We start from the raw sequence: 21,151 nt of genomic DNA, 5'->3' as shown, positions 1-21,151 counted from the left end.
GCCTCGCGACAGCCACGTGGCTCGTCACAGCCCCGTAGGCACGCTCGGCCTCGTGACCTTGGGCCAGGCAAAGCCAGCACTCGGCGTGTCTGTAGTATGAGCACTATTAAAAGTCTTTCTTTCGGCACGAGGCTGTGACGTGAGCGAGCAGCACAAACTGTACAAGAGCTGCTCACTGCTCCGGCATACGGGACTTGGAGGGCGATTCGCTGTGCTCCAGCGCCTCTTTAATCATGCTCACAGTCGACTCCAACGAACGACGACGGTTCGACGGCGAGGACATGGTCGTGCCAAGCGAGCTCGTACGCGAATGGCCACGATGATGCGAGGGCGGCTGATGCAGATCCATGGTAGGCATGGTACTTGCGACACCGCCATGTCCCGTGGGCAAAGCGTCGACTAGTGCCGGAGCAGCGGTCGACGGCGCACCGGACCCGCGCCGGTTAGCGTCGATGAGCGCCGGAGGCAGGCGCTCGTTTTCAATGTCGACTTTGCGAGCCTCGTCGAAGTTGTGGATGGCGTTCTTGATGCCCTCCGAGCCGAGAGCCAGCGTACCGTAGGGTAGCTTGCCCGTGCCCGAAGCCACCTTCAGCTCCGAAACTCGCTCGGCCTCTTCACGCAGCACCGAGAAGACACGCGCCATGCGTCCGACAGCGAGAATCTTGTTTTTGATCACCATGCGGCGTTCCGGGTACTCGTCGCCCTGGACCGATGGCCTGGCGGTCGTAGGCGTCGATGGGCTCGGGAGAGCAGGCGCAGGCGAGTCCTGCTCAATAAGGAGCGACGAATCCTCCTCCTCGTCCTCCTCTAGCTCCTCCTTGCTGCAGATATTGAGAATGGCAATCAGCATGTCAGTCACCTTTTCGCCGACAAACGGCAGGCTCCACGTGAAGACGTCCATAAAGTTCGGCAGCCAGTAGGGATGCGGCGTGCAGTTGAATTGGCGGATGTTCATCACATTGTTTTCGTATTTCAGCACAGCCGCCTTGTTGTTGTACACATCGAGGTAGTTTGGCGCTGAGAAGATGGTCATAACAGAGGGAAATCCCGTTACCTTGGTCTTGCGGTACATGCGGTACCCAGCGTCCTGAGCCTCATGTGCGCGGATGATCGACAAGAGGTTGTTGCGCTCCAGGAACTGGCACGCGGCATTGTAAGTGAAGAAGTAGGAGCAGCCACGGACGTGGTTATGCACGAAGCTTTCGTTCATCTTTTCCTGCCCAAACTCTTCCAAAGGATCTGCCCAGAGGATATCACAGATCAGGCCGTGCGTAGGGGGTTCGCGGAAGCGGTTGATCTGGGTAAGTCAGGCCACGTACTTGACGCAAATCGTCGAGCGTTTGCAGTTCCGGCGAAAGACCTCCGTGGATGCAGAGGAACTGCTTGTTCATTACGGCACCCAGTGGCAGTGCACAGAAAGACTCCATGCACAGGTCGTAAATCTCTTCCGAGTATTTGTGTTTGCCTGGGTGAGAAAAGCAACGTACACTCGAGCTTGAAGGTGAAGTAATCGGTCAAGTGCCTGCACTCGTGGTTGCCGCGCAGCAAGAACAGCGAGTTGGGGTACCACAACTTCAGCGTCCAAAGGTAAAGCACGCACTGGGTTAGGAGGGCCACGTACCTCGATCGAAAAGTAGCCACGGTCGACATAGTCACCAAGGAACAAGTAGCGCGTCTCGGCGGGGTTACCACCCACCTCGAACAGCTTCATCAGGTCGTAGTACTGTCCGTGGATGTCACCACACACCGTAATCGGTGCATCGAGCTCGAGCAGGTTGGGCTCAGCGCGCAGCAGCTCAGTGGCACTGGTCAGGATATACTTCGCCTGCTCATCGGTCAGGCGGCCTTCACGGTAAAAGTGGTTCTTGAGGAACTGGACATCCGGCTTGCTGGGATCCTTTTTGCTCCAGAACTGCTCAGGCGTCGGCTTGTGGAAGGCCGGCGCTTGCACATCTCGGATGACTCGTTCTTGTGTCGAGACTTGTTCGCCCTCTTCTGTGGTGTGCACAGTGAAGTCAATCTCCGGAACGGGTCCTTTGTGTGCTATTTGGCCATACGCATTCTGTAGACGCTGGCGTCTTTGCATTGTGTCCGAGTGCGCGTCGCTCATCCCTTCTGTCGACACGCGCGATCGACACAAGAAGCAGCCCGTGGACCGCGCGGTTTTACGTAATATGGAGGTGTGTACACTACGACTCCGCCATAGCCTCGTCCTGGTCGGGCGAGGGCCGATCACCTGCAGCGCTCTCTGCCTGCCACGCCGGTGGCTGCCAGAGCACAAGGCTTTGTATTTTTTCGGGGTGTTCCATCAGCGGCTTGTCTTGCACTGTGGCAAGCCAGCGGGGGACCGACTCGGGCTTGGGCCGCGCGGCATGGCCGAGATGCTCCGCCACATAGGGGTTAACGTGGTAGTTGGCTGTGGTATCCTCGGTTTCAGAATCCGAGTCGTCAAGCGAGTGTACATAGATTCGGTGAGGAGAAATGTCGTACGAATTCCCAGAGGTCATATCGATGTCTTGCACTCTGTCCGAGGAGGGCTCGTTCAGACTCATGGTATTCATGTGCCCACCCATTTCTTGATCTATATGTCTCCGTTTGTGAGAGGGTTCATGCATCTCGGGACTCTGGGCACGTCCTGCCGTCAGAGCGGGTCGGCGGGGACTCCTCCGGGACACCTCGTCCTCGTCCCAATCCTCGTCATCACTTCGACTATCCAGCTCAGGGCCCCACCAATGTGCATTGCGCGGCATCCCGGGCGAGCAGGAGCCAGAACGCGACCGCTTTCGTGAGGCGCCGGGCGCCGACATGCCCACCACCTCACCGTGCACGACCAACCCAAAATGAATCACGTGGACGCGGTCAGGCCACCAAACCGACGCTTCTCCACGATGAGTGCGCAACGGAAGCAAGACGTCGACGCACTACTGGCTGATTTGTCGTTCGAATCTAATCCGGGAACCACGGGACAAGGTGCGCCTCGTCCTAGCCACCGCCCAGCGACAAAAGGCGGCGAAGATGTGCAGAGTTTGCTCGATGATCTTGAGGGACTCGTGCAGCGTCGCCGGTCGCACGGCGAGCCGCGTGAGCCGCAGGGCCTGTCGGTACGTGGCACGCCGGAGCGTCGCGTATCTGGACGGAGCGCGCTGAGCCCAAGTACACAGAACTCGCAGGTACTGAGCCCCAAGCCGCTCTCCACGCCGAGTCCTGGCCCGAGCCTCAAGGCCGAGGCGCCGGCGCAAGCCGAAACGCGGCCACCGCCGCCTGCACCAGCACAAGAGGCGCCCAAGCCAAAAGAGGCGAGTGCGCCTGAACTGAAGCCTGCCGAACCTGCTGCCGAAAACGCGAGCTCGTGGGGCCAGTGGGGCGGCAGCCTCTTTTCGAATGCGACACGCTTTGCCGACCAGGCGCGCCACGAGCTGGAGCGACGCGCAGCGGCGGTTGTGCAAAAAGCACCGAATGAGGTCACTGCGCCCGCCGCTGCGCTCGAGCAGCCCATCCACGATATTAGCAACCGCTTTGCGCAAGGCTTCCGGGGTCTCGTGCGCGACGCGGGCCTCGAGTCGCTGGGCCAGAACCTGACGGCGGCCGGCCGCCGGGGATGGAACGATATTGTGAGCGCGGTTGCGCCTCCCATGGAAGCGCACGAGTCGGTGGATGTGACGCTCAGCCACGGTACGTCGCCCAACTTACACAGACATGACTGGCTACGATGGCATCGAGACGCTTGCGTTTAAGGTGCTCTCCCGCATGTTGCAGCAGGCTGATATTACCAAAGTCGACGTGCACATGGCGGCGGCAAGTGGCGATGCGTCGAACGAGCTGCCCGCCCATGCTTTGCACATTGCGGCGAGCCGCGAGGCAGGCATTGCCGAGGCCAAGGCGGCAATTGTGCCGCTTGCGCAGGCCGTGCCCGCCCCCAAAGAGAAGCAGGAGAATGAGATGATGGTGCCCGACTCGACGTGCCCCATCGTGCTGCGTCTGCAGCCCTTCTACGAAGCGATTATTCCGGGTAGCGATGCGGACCTCTTTGGTGCGTCCGAGCCGCCGGCTTCCTTCCAAAAAGACAAGCGCAGCGTGTCCTTTTTGGTGTGGTGGGTCGACCCGACGTACCGCCTGAGCCACGCGACGTGCTCGCAGGCAATCCCTGCCTGGTGGCGTACGTACTACTTGCTGACAACAGTCTCGGTCCCGCTCGAGAACAACGCGTGGGTGGAACAGGCAATGTGCGACGTGATTGAAGGCGCACTCGCTGTGGTGGCCCAGGTACGTCTCCCATCTGACGCAGGATTATGTGCAGAGCCGCCTCACGGCCTTTACACAGGCCATTACGGCAGCGAAGCAGAGTTAGATTGAGTACCATTTCGCTAGATGACGCATGGACTACGTACATCGTAGAAGACGAGGTATCTCGCGCAGGACAAGGTGATTTACTTCACCTTGTCGTAGAGCTGGCACGAGGTGAACTTCTCGCCGTTGATGGTGTAGAAGACCTCGACCTGCTGTTAGTGTTTGCACGTACGTGGCCGCCCGTCTTGCTCTCAATCTTTTCAATCTTGCCCTCCTTGAGGTCGCCGCCGAAAGGACGGTCTGCTGTTAGACATGGACAACATACACTGCACGATATCACCCTCCTGGTAAAACATGGCGTGGTAGGTAAGAGAGACCCACGCGATGCGGGGTGTGTTCGGGCCAAGTTCGCAGCAGGGCATTTTTGCAAATTACATCCCCGTGCCGCCAGCGGCAGGTGAAAATTGCCCAGGGTTCGTGGTGGGCCAAGAAACGAATAGGAGAGTCCAAACGCTTGCTTTCAATACTATGCACTTTTATAACCAGACAGTATAGAGAGTATACTAGATATTTAGCAACCAGGAGGCAGGGAATGCAAGGACGGGTGAATACACCTTGATGGTATAAGCACACGGCCACCTGGACCGCATCCGGCCCATGTCCCAGCTAGCGATGCTCATGTTCGAGCACGACAAGCAGAACAACATACACCAGCGCCAAATAGACACTGGCGAAGCCCATCCTAGGACTCTTTTTGCCGCTGATCGACAAAGTGTGCAAGCAGGTAGCAAGATATTTGGAGTGTTGGAACAAATCGTCACATCGCCATGTGCGGTGTCTTTTGGGTGTATTGACGGGAAGTTTACTGCTTCTCCTCCGCCTCGTTCTCGACGGCGAGGATGGCAGCCCGCTTCTCGGCAACCCGCTGGGCACGGCGCTCGCGCATGGTCTTGTTGCGGAGACGGCGGGCCTCCATCTGGTCGGCAAGGTGCTTGGACCGGAGCTTCTCGGCCTTGGCCTTGTGGATGTGCTCCATGAGGACACGCTTGTTCTTGAACACGTTACCCTTCGACTTCAGGTAGAGCTCGTGGTACCTGGTGTTAGAAAAAAATCATGGAAGAGATACGTACAGATGCTTGTCGATCTTGCCAGCCTCACGGTACTTCCGGAGCAGGCGACGCAGAACACGCTGGCGGCGCATCCACTGGACCTTGGTCGGGAAACGAGCCTCGGCGGTACCCTTACGCTTACCGTGACCGGTGTGACGGCCGACACGCTTGGCGGCGTGCAGGTTACGGGTGCGCTCGCGCGAGTGCGACACAAGCGGCTTCTTGATGATCTGGCCATCCTTGATGAGCTTGCGGACATTGGCACGCGAGTTGGCGTTCGCAATGTCGGTCTGCTCGGCAGGGTCGAGCCAGATCTTGCGCTTGCCGACACCAAGGACGGACGCAGCCAGACGCCTTTGAACACTAAGATTGACCATGGCTGTTATGTGTTAGCAATGTCCAAGGGAAACAACCTAAACACACACCTTGACTTGGTGTCTTGCTGGTTTGGAGTAAGGTCAAAAGACAGCTGCCGGCACAGAAGGCTTGCGCAAAAACTCTCGGGCGCCGCAGACGGCAAACAATTGCCTTATTGGCTCTTCGCAACATGTCACGCGTCGAACTGGCGACAATAATTTTTCTGCACGTGATAGATTGTATAGTTTGGAGAGAGCCAGCACGCGATTCGTCATTGGCTGCGTGCATGCGTGGGCAAAGAAACGACCAGAGCCTTTTCGCGCGGCCTGACACTTTACCCAACGCTACGTCGATACGCACTCAATATGGTACGTACTGTTGTGGCGTTGTTCGGAATAGCATACTAACACTCGACAGCCTCTTACCGTTGATCTCATTAACCCCTCGCCCGAGCAGCAGAAGCAGTGCCACAAGCTGAAGCGTCTGGTCCAGAACCCTAACTCGTTCTTCATGGACGTCAAGTGCCCTGGCTGCTTCGCCATCACCACTGTTTTCTCGCACGCCCAGTCGGTTGTCCTCTGCGGCAGCTGCACTCAGGTCCTCAGCCAGCCCACCGGTGGTAAGGCCCGCCTCGCTGTTGGTATGTATTGCCCTAAGATTCGCCACTAACCCTAGGCTGCTCGTTCCGCCCCAAGGCGTAAACGTTTGGCTTGCTACACGAAGCTCTTGCAGCCGTTCGTTTTATGCACGTCAAAATACTGTTTGCCATTTGCACGGTTACCCACCTTACTGTATACGCTGCCCTGGGCGAGCACTCAAAATAGCCTACTCCTTGTAGGTCTCGGAATGGCCTACATGATTCCACGAGTGGATTGTCCATTTTGCTCCTATCTATCTTGTATGGACTCGCTGCGAGCAATGGCTTGCAGCATGTTCCAAAATGTTTGTGTGTGCAGCAGGTCATCATGCGATCCCTGTAAATGCAGTGTCAGTATCGCGTATTCGGACTGTGGCGCATACCTCGAGTCGGTCCATATACACCTGGACGTGCTGGGGAATGTTGTGCAGTGACCCTTGATAGATGTGCGCGACAGACACCGCCGCAGGATCACCGGCACGGCCGCCGTACCAGTACCCCGGCGCTTCGTCCGATAGGCCAGGCTGGGGGATGGAGATGGCGTGCACGGGCTCCTGTGGCTCACGCAGCGCCACCAGGCGTTCCAGCAGGACGCAGGGCTGCACAAAGCTCAGCAGCTCGTCCTGGGGCGAATGCAGTAGGAACAGGTCCGGCCGTGCTTTGGTACCTTTCGGCCACGACCACGCCCCGCTCGAGACGCCGGTATACACGTCGTCTGCGTCAGAGTGGGGTTGCATGGCACCGGCCACAAAACCCGCATAGTCGGGATATTCTTCCAATAGTTTGTTTAGGTCAAAGATTCCGTCCTGTGTCAGTATGCGGCACCTACGACCAACACCACGCGCTTAATCGCTTGCTGAGCGACAGGGGCCAAGGTCGGCATGGGTAGTGCATGTCCGGTCGAGCTAGGCTCCATGACACATGCCAGCGCCATCCATGCGCCAACCGAGTGCCCGACGAGCGTCACGTTGTCTGCATCGTACGGCAGCTTGCCGACGTTCTCCACAAGGTAGGCGAGCCCTGCAAACACGTCCAAAACGTGGTCCGGATGCTTTACGTCTGGCGCACTCTTTTCCGACAGACGGTACTCGATGAGGGTCACCGCGATCCCGCTGCCGCTCAGCGCACTGGCCAGGTCGTCGAATTCGCCCTTGTTTCCGGTGCGCCATGCGCCGCTAGATGAGCGCCGCTACGTACCCATGCACAAATACCAAAAGCGGAGCCCTCTCCTCTGCCTTGGCCGTATTCGGAAGGTACAAATCGAGCGTCTGGCGCGGCGCCGAGCCGTATGCGACGTCCCTGTGCACCTGCGAATGGGCCATCGCGAGGATGTGGAGGTGGCAAGCAACCCAGACAACCATGGCGGAGGCACGAGTGGTAGAGGAACTGCCCGAGTCTCGGCTCGGCACCAAGGAGCACTGGGACAGTGTCTATGAGTATGTTATTGCGCTAATATAGGCGCGAGGTCGACACGTACAAAGCAATCGGCGACGAAGGCGAAGTGTGGTACGTGCCCGTCCTGACGCAGGTTTGGCGAGGACAGTGTGGAGCGCATGATTGCGTACCTGGTCGAGTTTCTCGAGGAGGATCCGTTTAAGCAGCCTCCCTTTGTGCTGGATCTCGGTACTGGCAACGGCCACCTCCTTTTCTCGCTGCTGGACGCGCGCGATGAGCTGGGCGACGAAGCGCTCGAGCCGGCGCGTCTGTGCGGCGTCGACTACTCGCCTGCCTCAGTCAAGCTTTCGCAAGCCATCGGCGCGACGCGCGGCGAAGGATGCGACGCGGTGATTTTTGAAGAGGCAGACCTGCGCGACCCCGCGACGGTCTTGACGCTGAAGCAGAGTGGGAACGATGGCCTCGGCTGGGACATTGTGTGCGACAAAGGCACGGTACGTATACGGTCTAACGCAGTTTGACGCTGTATGTCTCAACACTGACCTAGATTGCGCTCTCGTCGCAGCCTGTGAATGGCAAGCTGCCTGTGGATCTCTATGTGGAAGCGGTGGCGGCGCTGACCCGCCCCCAAAGCGAGCATGCCCTCTCGGGTATCTTTTTCATTACCAGCTGCAACTTTACTCAAGAGGAGTTGGAGCGTAAATTTTTGCCCGCCGGTACGTTTATTCTTCTCATGCCAGGTTTTGCGGTGGAGCACGTCGTCCCCGCGCCGACCTTTATGTTTGTACGTCGCGCCGCTCACGCAGGGTGGCCAGCAAGGCTCCACCGTCACGACCGTGGCCTTCCGAAGGGCACCATAGATCACGTGATAAATGCGAAGCTTGTCGTCCTTTTGCTGCGACCGCAATGCCCTTCCATGCGGACCTGTGCGTGCGGCTGCAGAATGCGTCGCGCGCGAAGCTCAAGTCTGTTCCCATCGCGAACAGCAAGGCCAACCTGTGGATTACTTCGATTCTCCTGCAGCATGGCTTCATCTACAACGTGACGCGCGGCACCGTCGCCGGCCCGAGTGCGACCGACTGGAATACCGCCTCGGATGTGCGGCGGCGGCTGTGGGTCGACCTGAAATACCGCTCGGACGACCGCCCGGTTCTGGAGAGCATGAACCTAGTGAGCAAGCCCTCGCGGCGCCTCTCGATGACCAGCGACGAATTGCTGCGTTGGGTGACGGGCCGTCGTGCCAAGTTTGTGACGCCCCTACGTGCCGGCGAGATCGGCATTGTTGACTGTGGCAAGAACGGATGGTTCGAGGCGAAAGAGGCCATGCGTCGCAAGCTGCAGGGCGAGGTTGTGTGCCGCGTATCCTGATACCTCCCTTTTCTACGCTGTACCAAAAGCGCCGCCCCTTGTAGAGCGCATGTAGAGATGAAACGTGTTGCTGTGCCAACAGAGCTACCACAACAGTCTATGAATCTTGTCGCACTTAGTTGGCAGCGTCGACGGCCGCCTGGGCAGCCTTGTCCAAGTCGTCAAAGGCAAAGATCTTGAGACCCGACTCCTTGATGAGCTTCTTGGCCTCGGCCTCCTTCGTGCCCTGGAGACGGACGACGAGGGGAATGCTCAGCTGGAGCTCCTTGGTGGCCTGGATGATACCCTCGGCAATCACGTCGCAGCGCATGATACCACCAAAGATGTTGACAAAGATGGCGCGCACGTCCTTGCTCTCGAGGAGCAGCTCAAAGGCCTTCTTGACCGCAGCGGCGTTGGCACCACCACCGACGTCAAGGAAGTTGGCGGGCTTACCGCCGTTGAGCGACAGGACGTCGAGCGTGGCCATGGCGAGACCGGCACCGTTGACGAGGCAGCCAATGTTACCGTCGAGCTTGATAAAGTTCAGGCCGTACTTGCCAGCGTCGACCTCGGCGGGGTCCTCCTGCGAGATGTCGCGGAGCTTAAACACGTCCTCCTGACGGAAGTCGGCGTTGTCGTCAAAGCCGAGCTTGGCGTCCATGCAGAGCACCTCGCCGTCCTTGGACTCGGCCAGGGGGTTGATCTCGACCTGGGTCGCGTCCTTGTCCTCAAAGAGCTTGTAGAGCTTGACAAAGGTCTCAGCAGCCTCCTTCTCCTGCTTAGCACCCGAGAAGCCGAGCTTGTGCGCGACCTCCTGGGCGGTCTTCAGGTCAAGACCCTTGGTGAAGTCGATGGGGGTGTTGACGATCGCGTCGGGGTTCTCCTTGGCGACCTCCTCAATCGACATACCACCCTGGTTCGAGGCGATGAGCACGGGCAACTGCGACACACGGTCGTTGAGCAGCGCCACGTAGTACTCGTGCTTGGGGGTACGTGCCTCGGCGATCATCACTTCGTTACAGATGCGGCCAGCAGCACCAGTCTGCTTGGTGATCAGCTTCGAGCCGATCATCTGCTTGGCAAGGTCGCGCGCCTCTTCGGGACTAGGTGAGCGTAAAGGAATACGTACGTCTTGATCAGGTGCACACCGCCCTGCAGGCCCGTGTCAAAGTGGCCCTTACCACGGCCACCAGCCAGAACCTGGGCCTTGATCACGATGGGCTTGCCACCGAAGCTCTTCGCGACTTCGAAAGCCTCCTCGGGCGACTTGGCCGCAATCGACTTGGGGGTGTTGATGCCATACTTGTTCAGCAGACCCATCGAGAGGTGCTCGTGGATCGACAGGAAGCGCTTCTGCGTTGCAGCCGCGGGGCCGGCACGCAGCATGCTCTGCGCCATCGTGGCACGCGAACGGAACAGGTTAAATGCGCGGATCATCGTGTCGATTCGCTGGCAGTCGTCGTTACTCGCTGGCCCGCACACTCTGCTGGTTCGCGGCGCCGGGACGCAAAATCACGTGAATGCTGACTGTGCGGAAATTTTGGTCGGCGGTTTGTCGAGCAGCAGCATGGTGCAGAAGCAGGCGCCGGGTGCGTCCAAGCTGCGTCTGTCGCTCAAGGGCGAGGGAGCGGCGGACGGAAAGAATGAGAAGCGTACTAGGATCATCGAAGAGCCTACGGATGAGTTTGAAGACGAAGTAAGCGACGAGGAGGAGGCAAGCGGCTCCGACGACGAACGCGACACGGACGAGGAAATCGAGACACAGGGCAGTGGGCCGAGCAAGAAGACATCGAGTAAGTCTCTTGGCTAACACAGAACGCAAGCGTAGGGCCGTATCTCCGACCGCCTTTGGTGAGACGCTCGAGGGGCTCCTGGGGCAGACCAAGGAAGAGGCCCCGGCGCCGAGCTCGATTCTGTCGCTGGCGCCGAGCGTGCGCCGCACGGCCAACACGACCACGCTGCGCGCCAAGGCAGCGCGCATGGCACTCGAAAAGCGCCGCGAGCGCGAGGAAAAGGCGCACGTCCGCGACGTGATCGGCGAGTGGGGGCCGCCGGGCGTCCTCCCGGGCCACAACCTGGCTCTCGACACGCCCCAGAACGTGGAGTGGATGGAGCAGGGTGGCGCCAAGGGGTACGAGCGCCGCCTGCGCAAGGTTGCGCAGCGCGGTGTCGTCAAGCTCTTCAACGCGATCCGCGCGGCGCAGGAGACGTCGGTCGACGACGTGGACAAGGCGCGCGCACTCAAGCGCAAGAGCAGCAAGACCAATGCGCTGGGCAACACCGAAGCCGCGGTCAACGAGCTGAGCAAAAGCAACTTTTTGGATCTGCTACGCAGTGCGCCCAAGGGCACGTCTACGTAGTGTACTGTAGGGATGATGTACATGTACTATGCAGCCGCGGCATCCATCTCGGCCAACTCGCGGCGGAGTTGTTCGGACTTGCGTTGGTACTCGGCGGTCTCGGCGGCCGCGGTGAGGTTCGCGGCGCGGATCGAGAGGTTCTTGGAGACGAGCGCGGCCCAGCGCGACTCGAGCGTCGAGAGCTTGTCGCCGATCGCGAGCTGCGCCTCTTTGCGTGTGCGGTTCACGTCGTCCGAAGCCGCCCGCGTCGTCTCGTGCGCGCCGGTCTGCAGCTGGAGCATGCTGTCCTGGTTATAGTTGTGCAAGCGCCAGACATTCGCTGTGTGAGTCGAGTGACGTACGTCCATAGCGCCGCAGCAGCTCAATGTTCTTCAGGCGGCCGTCCATGTGCGCGAGCTGCACCTCGGCGTTTTGCACGCTCGACGCCCACGCCTCTTCCGAGGCATCGAGACCGCCGGCGGGGGGGGGAGCTGGTATCGAGACGTGTCAAGCACGTCGAGTTTTTCCCCACGCTCGGCACGAGCAAGCTCTGCAGCAAAAGTCTCCTTCTCGGCAAACAGCGGATGGGCGGGGGGGAGCAGAGAGATGGGATCGTAGTTCAGCTTGCTCTTTTCTCCTTCAATCTCCGCCTCGACCGCCGCACGCAGCCCGGGAATCGTCTCCATTTCTTGGTCATAATAGGGCAGTGCATCAGTATACGGCAGCTGCGCGGCACCGGGCGCCGCGCCGCCGCTCGCCTCCAGCGCTGCACTCATCGTCGCCGCGCGGTGGAGAACGCACCGCTGCCACGAGGCAAATGCTTACCTAATTTCCAATTGGTCAGCGGCGGCCGGCGAACGGCGCGATTGCAAAGTCCCGCCCGACTTGATCCTTCGTGTGTACGCCATGGCTGCTGCACGCAATGTCATGAGGCTCGCGAAGCCGAGCACCCTTTCCCCGGCCATGTGGTCTGCGCGTAGCGCGGTTGCTGTGCCGGCGGTTCGTGCCTTTAGCACCACGCGCCGTGCCGCTGAGCAGGGCGACAAGGGTACGTCGGTTTTACGCTCACACAGTCATGAACGAGTCGCCTTTCAAAGAGCGCGCGAACAAGAACCCGATGGATGTGTACGGTCCTATGGAGCAGCCCCTGCACGAGTACGGCAGCTGGCTTCTGTCGGGTACGTTGCCTTTTTTTTTTTCTGACCCAGCCCTGCCCAAGTTTGTCCAGCAGTACAGCGTGTATAAGGACGAGCTGACCCTCTACGTCGCCCCGTCGAGTGTCATTCCCACGATGACGTTCCTGCGTGACCATACCTTTACTCAGTTCAAGTCGCTGATGGACGTCTCGGGCGCCGACTACCCGACGCGCTCGCAGCGCTTCGAGGTGGTGTACCACCTCCTCAGCACCCGCAACAACGCGCGGATTCGCGTCAAGACGTATGCGGACGAGCTTACGCCCGTTCCGAGTGTCACTGGCCTCTTCCGCAGCGCCGACTGGTTCGAGCGTGAGGCGTGGGACATGTACGGCATTTTCTTCATTGGCCACCCCGACCTGCGTCGCATCCTGACCGACTACGGTTTCGAGGGCCACCCGCTCCGCAAGGACTTCCCGCTGACCGGTTACTCGGAGGTCCGCTGGGACGAGGAGAAGAAGCGCGTTGTCCAGGAGCCGGTGCAGCTCATGCAGGCTCACCGCAACTTTGAGGCGAACTCGCCGTGGGAGCAGATCGGTGAGGGCCAGTCCTACACCCCCAATGACTACAAGCTCGTGCCCCCGAAGCCCAAGGAGGACAACAAGGACAAGAAGTAGGGTGTTAGACTCACTATTGATCACTACATATAGTACGAGGGAAGCGCACCAGCAGCGTGCTATGCTCATACAGGCATGCACACAAGTGCACTATTGCCTGCACCATGCGTCGTGTGCTTGCAGTGTGCGTACGCGCCGTGCGCATCATGCTCTGTCCTAACGAGCGCCTCGCCTAGATCTGTTGCTGTCAAAAATTACGCATTTGCTCATCCGCCAAAGCGTAGCAATGCACATTCAACAGACAGCGATTCTTCTACGAGCATACGGTGCCAATGGCCCGCGAGGGACAGGGGCCACACACGCCGCCCCGTCGCCTCATGCTCGTCAAAAAGACGCTGCGTCTACACCACGTGGCTATTCGAGCGAATCGGTGTCGCGTGGCAGAGCTCCGACGCCCAAGCGGCCGGCGAGGTTGCTCACCGGCCCTGGCAGGCCTGCTTGCGCTTTGAAGCTTTCCAGGAAGCTGCCGAGCGCATTGATATCGGTGCTGCTTGCTTCGTGTGTCCGCGCAAAGTGCTGCAGACTTTCGGGGATCGAGTTGCCAGAAGCCAGCAAGTGCTGCAGCAACTCGGCATCTTCTTCGTCGAGTTCGTCCTCGTCGACGTCCATGTCAGCGGGCTCTGGGACAGGAGATTGCTTTGCACGTTCCTTTTCGAGCTCCTTCTCCATAGCCTCCAGTACGGCGTCAAAAGAGTCGATATTCTCGTTCGGCTGACGCTGCACGGGAGAAGCGCGCGCCTCGGCAACGCTTGGCACATCGTCCGTGCGCTCTTTCTCGACAGAGCGCATCTCGGGGACATAGGCTGGATAAGTAGAACAACATACCTCCACGCCCGCGGCGCTCGTCCAGAATCTGCGCGTACTGCTCGTCACTGAGCCCTAGTGCTTTCCGGGTAAACTCCAAAAACGCCGGCATTTCGTTCTCCATATTCACATCGTCGTCCTCTTCCTTGAGCTCGAGCCAGCGACGGCGGTCACTGCGCTCGTCCTCGGGATCGTGCTCGTCACCCTGTAAAGACCCCTCGCTATCGCTGTCGCCTTCGTAGTGCTCGTGTCCAGACAAGCCCTGCAGGCGGGTCCCTGATTGTTGCGGCTGCAGCTCGGTCGGTGCCGGTACCGGCGCGGACTGTATCTTCCCATCCTGCTGCGCCGCCACTTTTTCTGCATTCGCTGCGCCCCACTCCGACAGCGGCACTGGCTCGACCAAGGCGTCCATGCGCCGGGCTTTTTCGCTTTCGCTCATGTCGTCCTCGGAATCGTCCTCAGGCTCCTCGCCATCGTCAAACGTATCGTCCTGGAACATGGCGCCTTCCACGTCGCCCTCGCCTTGTAGGAACTCGTTCATCTTGGTCATAAAGGTGCCGAGCCGGTCCACCGTATTGTCTTCGGCTCCTCCGCCAGGCTGCGCGATAGCATCGAGCTCCTCGGGCGCCATCGAAAGCCACGCCTCGTCGTCTTCTGCCGTACGGTGCTGCTCAACGTCCGACCACGGAAGCGCGGCGGCTTGGGCCTGCTCGCTCGGCGGCGCATGCAGAGTCTGCCGCAGACTACGCAGCTCGCTCAATGTATCGTCATGATCCACCGCAGACGGTGCCATGCTGCGTGCTTCTTGAGCGAGCTCATTCCAGCGCTTGGAGTGCGGCGTCTCGCCCTCAAAGTAGCCCAGATTGGACAGCGCGTGGATGAACGCATCGTCGTCCTTCCGGGTGTGGCTTTGGCTTGCATTCGCGCCGCGTGCACTCTTGGCGGCCCACGCGAGCTCCAGGCCGGCGGTGAGCTTGGCGCCGGTGTCGCACCACCGGCCCAACCGCGCCTCCTCGTCGCTAACGCTGGACTGTTTCTGGTCGTCGCCACTGATGTACAGTCGATAGCGCTCCACAGCCGCCTGCCAGCGCTTCCCGTACGCTTTCGGGGGAAAGAAACGGTCGTGGGACAGCTGGGCATAGAGGTGCCGGGTCATCTTGACCGGAAGAAGCACGACGTCCTGCGCCGGCGCCTCGCCCGCGTCACTAGGCGTAATCGGGAAGAGCGACGGGTTCTGTGCCGCCCGCGCGCTCACCACGTCGCGCGTCGCGAGCGCATGCACGGCTTCGGCAATGAGCTGGGGATGCGAGACAATGAGCTTTGCGACCGACCATGGCAGCACAGCAATGGTACGGTGCTGATGCGCAGCAGCCGCAGCTGGGTAGTTTGCAAGACGGGCAAACGCAGCGTCCTGGACCGCGCGCGGCGCCTGCGTCGTCACCTCCTTGCTGCGCACCAGAGCGACGGCATCCTTTTCAGAAAGGTACGCCTCCAAGTCCTCGTCGTGCGGTTCATCCGTGGTATATTCGAGCGGGACAAGATGCAGCATACCATCACAAATCCATACGCGACGCTCTGCGTTCTCTGGACGCACCCACTTGGGAAGCTCGTTCGCCGCTTCGATCAGAAGAAACTCGCCGTCCTCGTCTTCGACGCGCACACACAGGCCAGGAATGCGCTCGGTGAGTGCACGCAAAATATATGTCATGAACCATTCGTCCTCGACACAATCCTGGACACGCATCGACACTTGCAGCGTGCCTGCAGGGTGTTCGTCGCCACCCTGCGAAACGACGGGCGGTTCGCGGTGCCACAAGTACCCACCCGCACCCTCCGGCAGCGATGCAGCGCATGAATTATGAATGGCCTGAACCACTTGCGCTTCGAGGCCCGCCACATTCGCCGTAGGCGGCACGAGCGTCGCGGTAAAGACCGCCGCGCGCTCCCCCGCTTCGTCTGGCCGCTCCTCCATGGTGGAGGCGATGGAGGCGTGTATGCTTCGTGTCGCGTCTTTCCACCACCGCGGCGTGTAGTGTGGGGGCAGGCGTGCCTGGCATGACGAAGCGGATGCGTGCCTCGACAGAGTCGAGCACATACCCAGAGGCCTCGAGCGAACCCGGTCCAAGGTTAGTTGACCGGTGGTGGGGCCATTTCCGGGCACTTGCCGACGCAGTCGTGCGCCCCGGCCGGAAGCGACAACGCCAGTCGGCGCCGCAGGCAGAAATGCCACCCTCTAGTGCAACAGAGGTTGAAAAGGCCCAAAACAATGTGGATGATGTGAAGCCGTCGTTGTCACAAGCGTCCGAACGGGATGATACACAAAATCATGAGTTTAATTTAAGCGCGGCGCTCGCGGATGCGGTCGAAGCTATCACCTCTGGTTCTATGGCACAAGTCGCCGAAGAGATCGACAAAGAGGAAGCAACCGAGATGAACGATGCGCCACTTTATGCTTCTTCTGAGTCGGCTGCGGATAATCTGCAAAAGGATGCGGTCAACTCTATTCCTGCCACGGAGGATAAGCCTACGGCCGATCCTGCGCCTACAACTTTACGTACGGATGTGGATGAGCGGATGCACTATGGTGCACCACACGCTCAAGAAACACAAGTGATTCGTGCCGGACTTGCTGATGACGACCATACCATTATGAGCACGACCGCCGCCGAGAACAAAGGAAAAACGGCGAACAATGAAAATGCAAACAATGTAAAAGACTATGAAAAGCAAGACTCGGAAAATGAGAGGAAAGAGGAGGAGGAAGAGGAGGAAGAGGAGAAAGATGAGAAAGAGGAGGAAGAAGATGAAGAAGAGGATGACGTGAAGGAAGAAGAGGAGGAGGAAGAGGAGGAGGAAGATGAGGATGAAGAGGAGGATGAGGAAGAAGAGGAGGAGGACGAGGATGAGGAGGAAGAAGAGGAGGAAGAGGAGGAAGAGGAGGAAGAGGAGGAAGAGGAAGAGGAAGAGGAAGAGGAAGAGGAAGAGGAAGAGGAAGAGGAAGAGGAAGAGGAAGAGGAAGAGGAAGAGGAAGAGGAAGAGGAAGAAGAAAAAGTCAACAACTACGATGACGAATTGGATGAAGAAAAAGACACCAACACCCTTTCCCACCCACCTGCTTCCCAGCCCCGCTCTTCACCCGAGGTCGTCGTCATTGACGACTCCGACGACGAGCCACCCCCTCCCCCTCGCAAACCTTCACCCCCTCCTCCTACCCAAGAACTTACATCCCTCTCTCTGCAACCTCAGCGCAAGTCTCAATTCAGTCCAAATTATGCCTCGCTCTCTGTGTCGTCCCCCATCCCCAAGCGTCTCTTTCGTATTGCGCCGTCGACAAAGCGCATGGGCTTCCAGGCCCGCGATATGCGCCACCCATCCCGCCCTGCCTCATCGCTAAGCACGCGCCGCAAAGCACCTCTTGCCCATGAGGAGTTCAAGGCTGGAATACAAAGCCGGCAACAAGCACGTATCGCTTCGATGATCTACGATACGTACCGTGCAATTGTGCACGGCCACAAGTCGCCTGCTGCCTTTGACGACTTCCATGGCCTGGTGAAGAAGCGCATGCATGTCCAGCACCTCTTGGACCTGGAAACTCTGCGCGTCCATCCGAAGCATGCCCCTCAACTCGACGAGCAGGCTTATACCCAGCGTACGCTCGATGCGCTACGCGCGCGTGAAGCGCATGCGCGCGCACGTCTCCCTCCTCGCGCAGTCCCCGAGGCAGAGCGCCTTGCGTCGCTCCGTGCGGAGCGTGCCAAGCGGCGTGCAGAGCACGGCATTCTCGGCCGCAAGTCGCTGCCGCAAGGCCTCCCTGATGCGCTCGAAGCGCAGGTGCGTTCGACGTTCCAGCAACGTGGCGTGATTGCTAGCATGACCGGTGCGCAAGTTGAATCGCACGACCTGGCTAAGCTGCGCCCCGGCCAATGGCTTAACGACGAAGTGATCAACTTTTATGGCAATCTGATTATGCAGCGCGCCAATGACGCCGAAGCCAAGCGCAGCACAGCCCGCGAAAAGAACGAGGCGCCGCCAGCCGACTGCTGTGGTTACTGGTCGGTTCACTTTTTCTCCTCCTTCTTCTGGCAAAAGCTGCAGTCACAAGGCTACAAAGGCGTGCAGCGGTGGTCACGGCGTGTCGATCTCTTTACAAAAGATTTGATTCTACTCCCAATTAACCTCGGGCAAGCCCACTGGGTCTGTGCTGCGATCAACCTGCGCTTGCGCCGCTTTGAGTACTATGACAGTATGGCAATTGCGCGCCCCAACGTCTTTGCGACGCTCCGGAGCTACCTGGCCGATGAGCTCAAGGCCAAGCATCAGCTCACGCTCGACCTGAGCGACTGGGAGGACTTTTTTGCAGGCGACACGTCGCCGCAGCAAGCCAACGGCTACGACTGCGGCGTCTTTGCCATCCAGACCCTCGAGCAACTCAGCCGGCGCGATCCTCTTGAAGCGATGCCTGCGCCCCTGAGTGCAGCGCTCTTTGACCGCCCCGCAGACGCCAAGGCTCTGCGCGCAGAGCGCGAGGCGCACGCGGACGACTATGCGTGGAATTTTGCGCAGGAACACATGCCGTATCTCCGCCGCCGCATGGCCTGTGAGATTGCATCGAAGCGATTGCTTGAGTAGATACCCTAGTCCTCACTATCGTACAACACCCGTATCACTTCCGAACACCCTGAGCATTCCAGGTACTCGACCAAGTCGGTGGCACAGAGCACGTACTGCTGCCCACACCGGCAGGGATAGACCAACCGCATGGCGTCGCCATCGCCCACGACGTCGAATGCATCAATGTCGACTGTGTCTGCGACTCGCGGAGGGCGCGCAGCCTGGTTCTGTGCGAGGTAGATTGCACGCCGCTTGAGGTATTCGTCGCGCGCCGAGGGATCACGCAGCGTTTCGTACGCGGCGTTAATCAGCCGGATGCGCTCCGGAATTTCGTCGCCGTGCGCCTTGTCGGGGTGGTTCTGCGTCAGAAAGAAAACGTACGGTGCGCACAAGGTTCAGGTAGGCCGTGCGCACAGTCGAGGCGTCTGCATCGCTTGCTACGCCCAGCACGGCATACACGTCCACCGCCGCGTCCATCGACGCGGCGCTGTGGAGGAGGCAAAAATGACTGTGGAATTAAATCTACCAATCGATGTTCGCAGCGTACTGCTTAATCGGGGAATAGATGCGCTCCTCGATCTGGTCGCCGCGGCCGACGGCAGCGAGGAGCACGGCGTCGTTGAGGTCGTGCGCGCCGAGAATGTCGACGTGGTCGCCGGTCTTGGGCCCGCCACGCAGGTCGAGCTCATCCGGCTGGTGGAGAATCTCGCGCGTGACGACCTTGATGCCGGCGGGGTTGTAGCGCTTCTGCTTCCAGCCCTCGACGCACATCGCACCGAGCGACAGGAGCGACACAGTACCGTCGCCCTCGCCCATGCGGCATCCTGCGCGCACGTCCGGCGAGTCGCCCACAAAGTTGATGCGCGAGTCGATGCGGCTGCCCTCGGTCAAGGGCATGGCCGGCGTCGTGTTGCTCTGGTGCGCGCCAGCGTTGCTCGAGTGGTTGCCGCCAATGGCCACGGCATTTTCAGAGTACTCCACGCCGTCCTGGCGCATCCAGTAGGAGCGCTCGGTCGGCTTGCCCACGCCATAGACACAGTAAATCTTGAGCGACGGCACGTTGGGCAGCGCCACCTCCAGCGGGTTCGTCCACTTGGTCTGGTCCTTGTTGTTGCGGCGCACCTGTTTGATGTCGCGCTCGAAGCCGAGCGAGTAATTAGAGGCGATCATCTTCTGGTAGTCGGTCGGAGTGTGCTTGAGCAGCCACGGCATAGCCTCGTCCGCGGTGAACTTGCGGCTCTTGACCGACTGCGACTCCTCGGTCGCATTAAACTTCTCCGTGACGTTGCCGCGCGCCGCGTACTCGTACACATTGCCTTGCGTAACCTTGGCGTCCGCATGGTCGTCTGGCGCGTGAGTCCCGTTGCCCCAGATGACGTTGCCGCCCTTGATGAGCATGCTCGAGCTGCCGGCCCACGAGCGGAAGAGCGCCGCACGCTCATGTGAACTAAAGAAGCGTTCGAGCAGGTAGGCCAGCAAAGGAGGTACCTCGACCGTGTCGCGCATCTCGCCTGTAAGCAGCGCGCCCATGGCCTTGGGGACGCCCAGCATGGTGCCTGCAATATTGGTCCAGCCCTCAATGTGGTCCTCGATCCACTTCGTGCCTTCTTTGTTCTCAATCCACTTCAAGAAGTACAGCGCGACGGTCGAGCCCATACTGTGCGACACAAGCATGCACTTTTCGCCATACACGCGCTTTTGCAGCTCAATGTGCGACTGGACCTGGGAGTAGAAAAAGTCGCGCTCCTCCAGGTTCGACATGCTCATGCGCCAGTCGTAGCTAGCGAGGTAGATCATGTTGATATCGTAGCCGACGGCCGCCAAGTTCTCGATGATCTTGCTCCAGATCCAGTAGCCCGCCGCAAAGTAGTTCGCCGCATCGAGGCCCTTGGCGGCGCGCACACGTACGCCTTCGGGGTCGAGACCGGTCACGGTATCGAGCGAGAGATGCTTGACCCACTTGTCCTTCTCGAACAGAACATTGCGGATCATTGAGCTCGATCCCCAAAGACGCTTGCGGAAGTACGACGATTCGTCCTCCGACGTCGTCCACGACTCGAGGCCGGTCGAAATAATGCCTGGGATCAGCACGACCGGGTGCTTCGGCTTGGCACCGTCCTTGGCGAGCGTGCGGCCGACCTGGAAGTCGAGCGTCTCGAACCAACGACGCGAGTTGTCCATGAGGTTGTCGAGATGCTGCGACACCTCCGCCGGCAGGATCGAGTCGTACTTCAGCTGGTCAATGTTCCAATCGGCGAGCTGATAGTCAAAGGCCTGCAGCAGGCGCGTCGTGCGCCAGGACAGCGTCGCATTGCGCGACATTAAAAAAGCAATGACCGGTACAAAGATGGACAAAAGAATGACGATCGTTTTCCACGGCGTGGCCCGCTTCGGCGCGACCTGCGCCGCGCCTTGCTTGTCTGCCTTTTGCTGAGCCGCCATGCAAAAAAAC

General features: G+C 59.6%; 17 protein-coding genes across 17 annotated transcripts; 7 read left to right on the top strand and 10 right to left on the bottom strand.

Annotated features, from left to right (window-relative positions):
* Window positions 1-172: 172 nt before the first annotated feature.
* Window positions 173-2,110, bottom strand: CNA1 (protein-serine/threonine phosphatase; the record flags this gene model as incomplete). Its single annotated transcript, XM_060264131.1, has 4 exons — window positions 173-1,297; window positions 1,320-1,465; window positions 1,488-1,599; window positions 1,622-2,110. 4 exons carry the CDS (start codon window positions 2,108-2,110, stop codon window positions 173-175), a joined length of 1,872 nt encoding a protein of 623 aa, XP_060120114.1.
* Window positions 2,111-2,189: 79 nt separating this feature from the next.
* MJAP1_000158 (uncharacterized protein) lies at window positions 2,190-2,552 on the bottom strand (the record flags this gene model as incomplete). Its single annotated transcript, XM_060264130.1, has 1 exon — window positions 2,190-2,552. One exon carries the CDS (start codon window positions 2,550-2,552, stop codon window positions 2,190-2,192), a length of 363 nt encoding a protein of 120 aa, XP_060120113.1.
* Window positions 2,553-2,888: 336 nt separating this feature from the next.
* On the top strand, window positions 2,889-4,348 carry MJAP1_000157 (uncharacterized protein; the record flags this gene model as incomplete). Its single annotated transcript, XM_060264129.1, has 5 exons — window positions 2,889-3,101; window positions 3,162-3,672; window positions 3,695-4,156; window positions 4,181-4,263; window positions 4,286-4,348. 5 exons carry the CDS (start codon window positions 2,889-2,891, stop codon window positions 4,346-4,348), a joined length of 1,332 nt encoding a protein of 443 aa, XP_060120112.1.
* Window positions 4,349-4,427: 79 nt separating this feature from the next.
* MJAP1_000156 (uncharacterized protein) lies at window positions 4,428-4,643 on the bottom strand (the record flags this gene model as incomplete). Its single annotated transcript, XM_060264128.1, has 3 exons — window positions 4,428-4,496; window positions 4,520-4,590; window positions 4,613-4,643. 3 exons carry the CDS (start codon window positions 4,641-4,643, stop codon window positions 4,428-4,430), a joined length of 171 nt encoding a protein of 56 aa, XP_060120111.1.
* Window positions 4,644-5,149: 506 nt separating this feature from the next.
* RPL19 (60S ribosomal protein L19) lies at window positions 5,150-5,773 on the bottom strand (the record flags this gene model as incomplete). Its single annotated transcript, XM_060264127.1, has 2 exons — window positions 5,150-5,381; window positions 5,418-5,773. 2 exons carry the CDS (start codon window positions 5,771-5,773, stop codon window positions 5,150-5,152), a joined length of 588 nt encoding a protein of 195 aa, XP_060120110.1.
* A 345-nt stretch (window positions 5,774-6,118) lies between these two features.
* On the top strand, window positions 6,119-6,454 carry rps27 (40S ribosomal protein S27; the record flags this gene model as incomplete). The annotated part of the gene is made up of 3 exons (XM_060264126.1): window positions 6,119-6,121; window positions 6,171-6,393; window positions 6,429-6,454. 3 exons carry the CDS (start codon window positions 6,119-6,121, stop codon window positions 6,452-6,454), a joined length of 252 nt encoding a protein of 83 aa, XP_060120109.1.
* A 12-nt stretch (window positions 6,455-6,466) lies between these two features.
* Window positions 6,467-7,712, bottom strand: MJAP1_000153 (uncharacterized protein; the record flags this gene model as incomplete). The annotated part of the gene is made up of 4 exons (XM_060264125.1): window positions 6,467-6,556; window positions 6,774-7,196; window positions 7,220-7,565; window positions 7,588-7,712. 4 exons carry the CDS (start codon window positions 7,710-7,712, stop codon window positions 6,467-6,469), a joined length of 984 nt encoding a protein of 327 aa, XP_060120108.1.
* Window positions 7,713-7,749: 37 nt separating this feature from the next.
* Window positions 7,750-8,645, top strand: EFM4 (N-acetylphosphatidylethanolamine-hydrolyzing phospholipase D; the record flags this gene model as incomplete). Its single annotated transcript, XM_060264124.1, has 6 exons — window positions 7,750-7,826; window positions 7,849-7,896; window positions 7,919-8,279; window positions 8,302-8,310; window positions 8,333-8,569; window positions 8,592-8,645. The coding sequence occupies 6 exons, from the start codon at window positions 7,750-7,752 to the stop codon at window positions 8,643-8,645; spliced, it is 786 nt and encodes a 261-aa protein (XP_060120107.1).
* A 46-nt stretch (window positions 8,646-8,691) lies between these two features.
* On the top strand, window positions 8,692-9,153 carry MJAP1_000151 (uncharacterized protein; the record flags this gene model as incomplete). The annotated part of the gene is made up of 1 exon (XM_060264123.1): window positions 8,692-9,153. One exon carries the CDS (start codon window positions 8,692-8,694, stop codon window positions 9,151-9,153), a length of 462 nt encoding a protein of 153 aa, XP_060120106.1.
* Window positions 9,154-9,268: 115 nt separating this feature from the next.
* MJAP1_000150 (uncharacterized protein) lies at window positions 9,269-10,572 on the bottom strand (the record flags this gene model as incomplete). The annotated part of the gene is made up of 2 exons (XM_060264122.1): window positions 9,269-10,238; window positions 10,265-10,572. The coding sequence occupies 2 exons, from the start codon at window positions 10,570-10,572 to the stop codon at window positions 9,269-9,271; spliced, it is 1,278 nt and encodes a 425-aa protein (XP_060120105.1).
* Window positions 10,573-10,702: 130 nt separating this feature from the next.
* MJAP1_000149 (uncharacterized protein) lies at window positions 10,703-11,495 on the top strand (the record flags this gene model as incomplete). The annotated part of the gene is made up of 2 exons (XM_060264121.1): window positions 10,703-10,928; window positions 10,951-11,495. The coding sequence occupies 2 exons, from the start codon at window positions 10,703-10,705 to the stop codon at window positions 11,493-11,495; spliced, it is 771 nt and encodes a 256-aa protein (XP_060120104.1).
* A 26-nt stretch (window positions 11,496-11,521) lies between these two features.
* On the bottom strand, window positions 11,522-12,250 carry MJAP1_000148 (uncharacterized protein; the record flags this gene model as incomplete). Its single annotated transcript, XM_060264120.1, has 3 exons — window positions 11,522-11,814; window positions 11,837-11,965; window positions 12,007-12,250. The coding sequence occupies 3 exons, from the start codon at window positions 12,248-12,250 to the stop codon at window positions 11,522-11,524; spliced, it is 666 nt and encodes a 221-aa protein (XP_060120103.1).
* Window positions 12,251-12,380: 130 nt separating this feature from the next.
* Window positions 12,381-13,284, top strand: MJAP1_000147 (uncharacterized protein; the record flags this gene model as incomplete). The annotated part of the gene is made up of 3 exons (XM_060264119.1): window positions 12,381-12,522; window positions 12,548-12,652; window positions 12,683-13,284. The coding sequence occupies 3 exons, from the start codon at window positions 12,381-12,383 to the stop codon at window positions 13,282-13,284; spliced, it is 849 nt and encodes a 282-aa protein (XP_060120102.1).
* Window positions 13,285-13,638: 354 nt separating this feature from the next.
* On the bottom strand, window positions 13,639-16,060 carry MJAP1_000146 (uncharacterized protein; the record flags this gene model as incomplete). The annotated part of the gene is made up of 2 exons (XM_060264118.1): window positions 13,639-14,087; window positions 14,110-16,060. The coding sequence occupies 2 exons, from the start codon at window positions 16,058-16,060 to the stop codon at window positions 13,639-13,641; spliced, it is 2,400 nt and encodes a 799-aa protein (XP_060120101.1).
* A 251-nt stretch (window positions 16,061-16,311) lies between these two features.
* Window positions 16,312-18,717, top strand: MJAP1_000145 (Ulp1 peptidase; the record flags this gene model as incomplete). The annotated part of the gene is made up of 1 exon (XM_060264117.1): window positions 16,312-18,717. The coding sequence occupies one exon, from the start codon at window positions 16,312-16,314 to the stop codon at window positions 18,715-18,717; it is 2,406 nt and encodes an 801-aa protein (XP_060120100.1).
* Window positions 18,718-18,722: 5 nt separating this feature from the next.
* Window positions 18,723-19,176, bottom strand: MJAP1_000144 (uncharacterized protein; the record flags this gene model as incomplete). The annotated part of the gene is made up of 2 exons (XM_060264116.1): window positions 18,723-19,058; window positions 19,081-19,176. 2 exons carry the CDS (start codon window positions 19,174-19,176, stop codon window positions 18,723-18,725), a joined length of 432 nt encoding a protein of 143 aa, XP_060120099.1.
* A 45-nt stretch (window positions 19,177-19,221) lies between these two features.
* Window positions 19,222-21,141, bottom strand: LRO1 (phospholipid:diacylglycerol acyltransferase; the record flags this gene model as incomplete). The annotated part of the gene is made up of 1 exon (XM_060264115.1): window positions 19,222-21,141. One exon carries the CDS (start codon window positions 21,139-21,141, stop codon window positions 19,222-19,224), a length of 1,920 nt encoding a protein of 639 aa, XP_060120098.1.
* Between the last annotated feature and the right edge of the window lie 10 nt (window positions 21,142-21,151).

The sequence above is a fragment of the Malassezia japonica genome, chromosome 1, assembly GCF_029542785.1.
Source record: "Malassezia japonica chromosome 1, complete sequence".
In the NCBI taxonomy this organism is placed as follows: domain Eukaryota; kingdom Fungi; phylum Basidiomycota; class Malasseziomycetes; order Malasseziales; family Malasseziaceae; genus Malassezia; species Malassezia japonica.
Note: the sequence above shows the minus strand (reverse complement) of the source record. Positions and strands in the feature narration are given on the sequence as shown.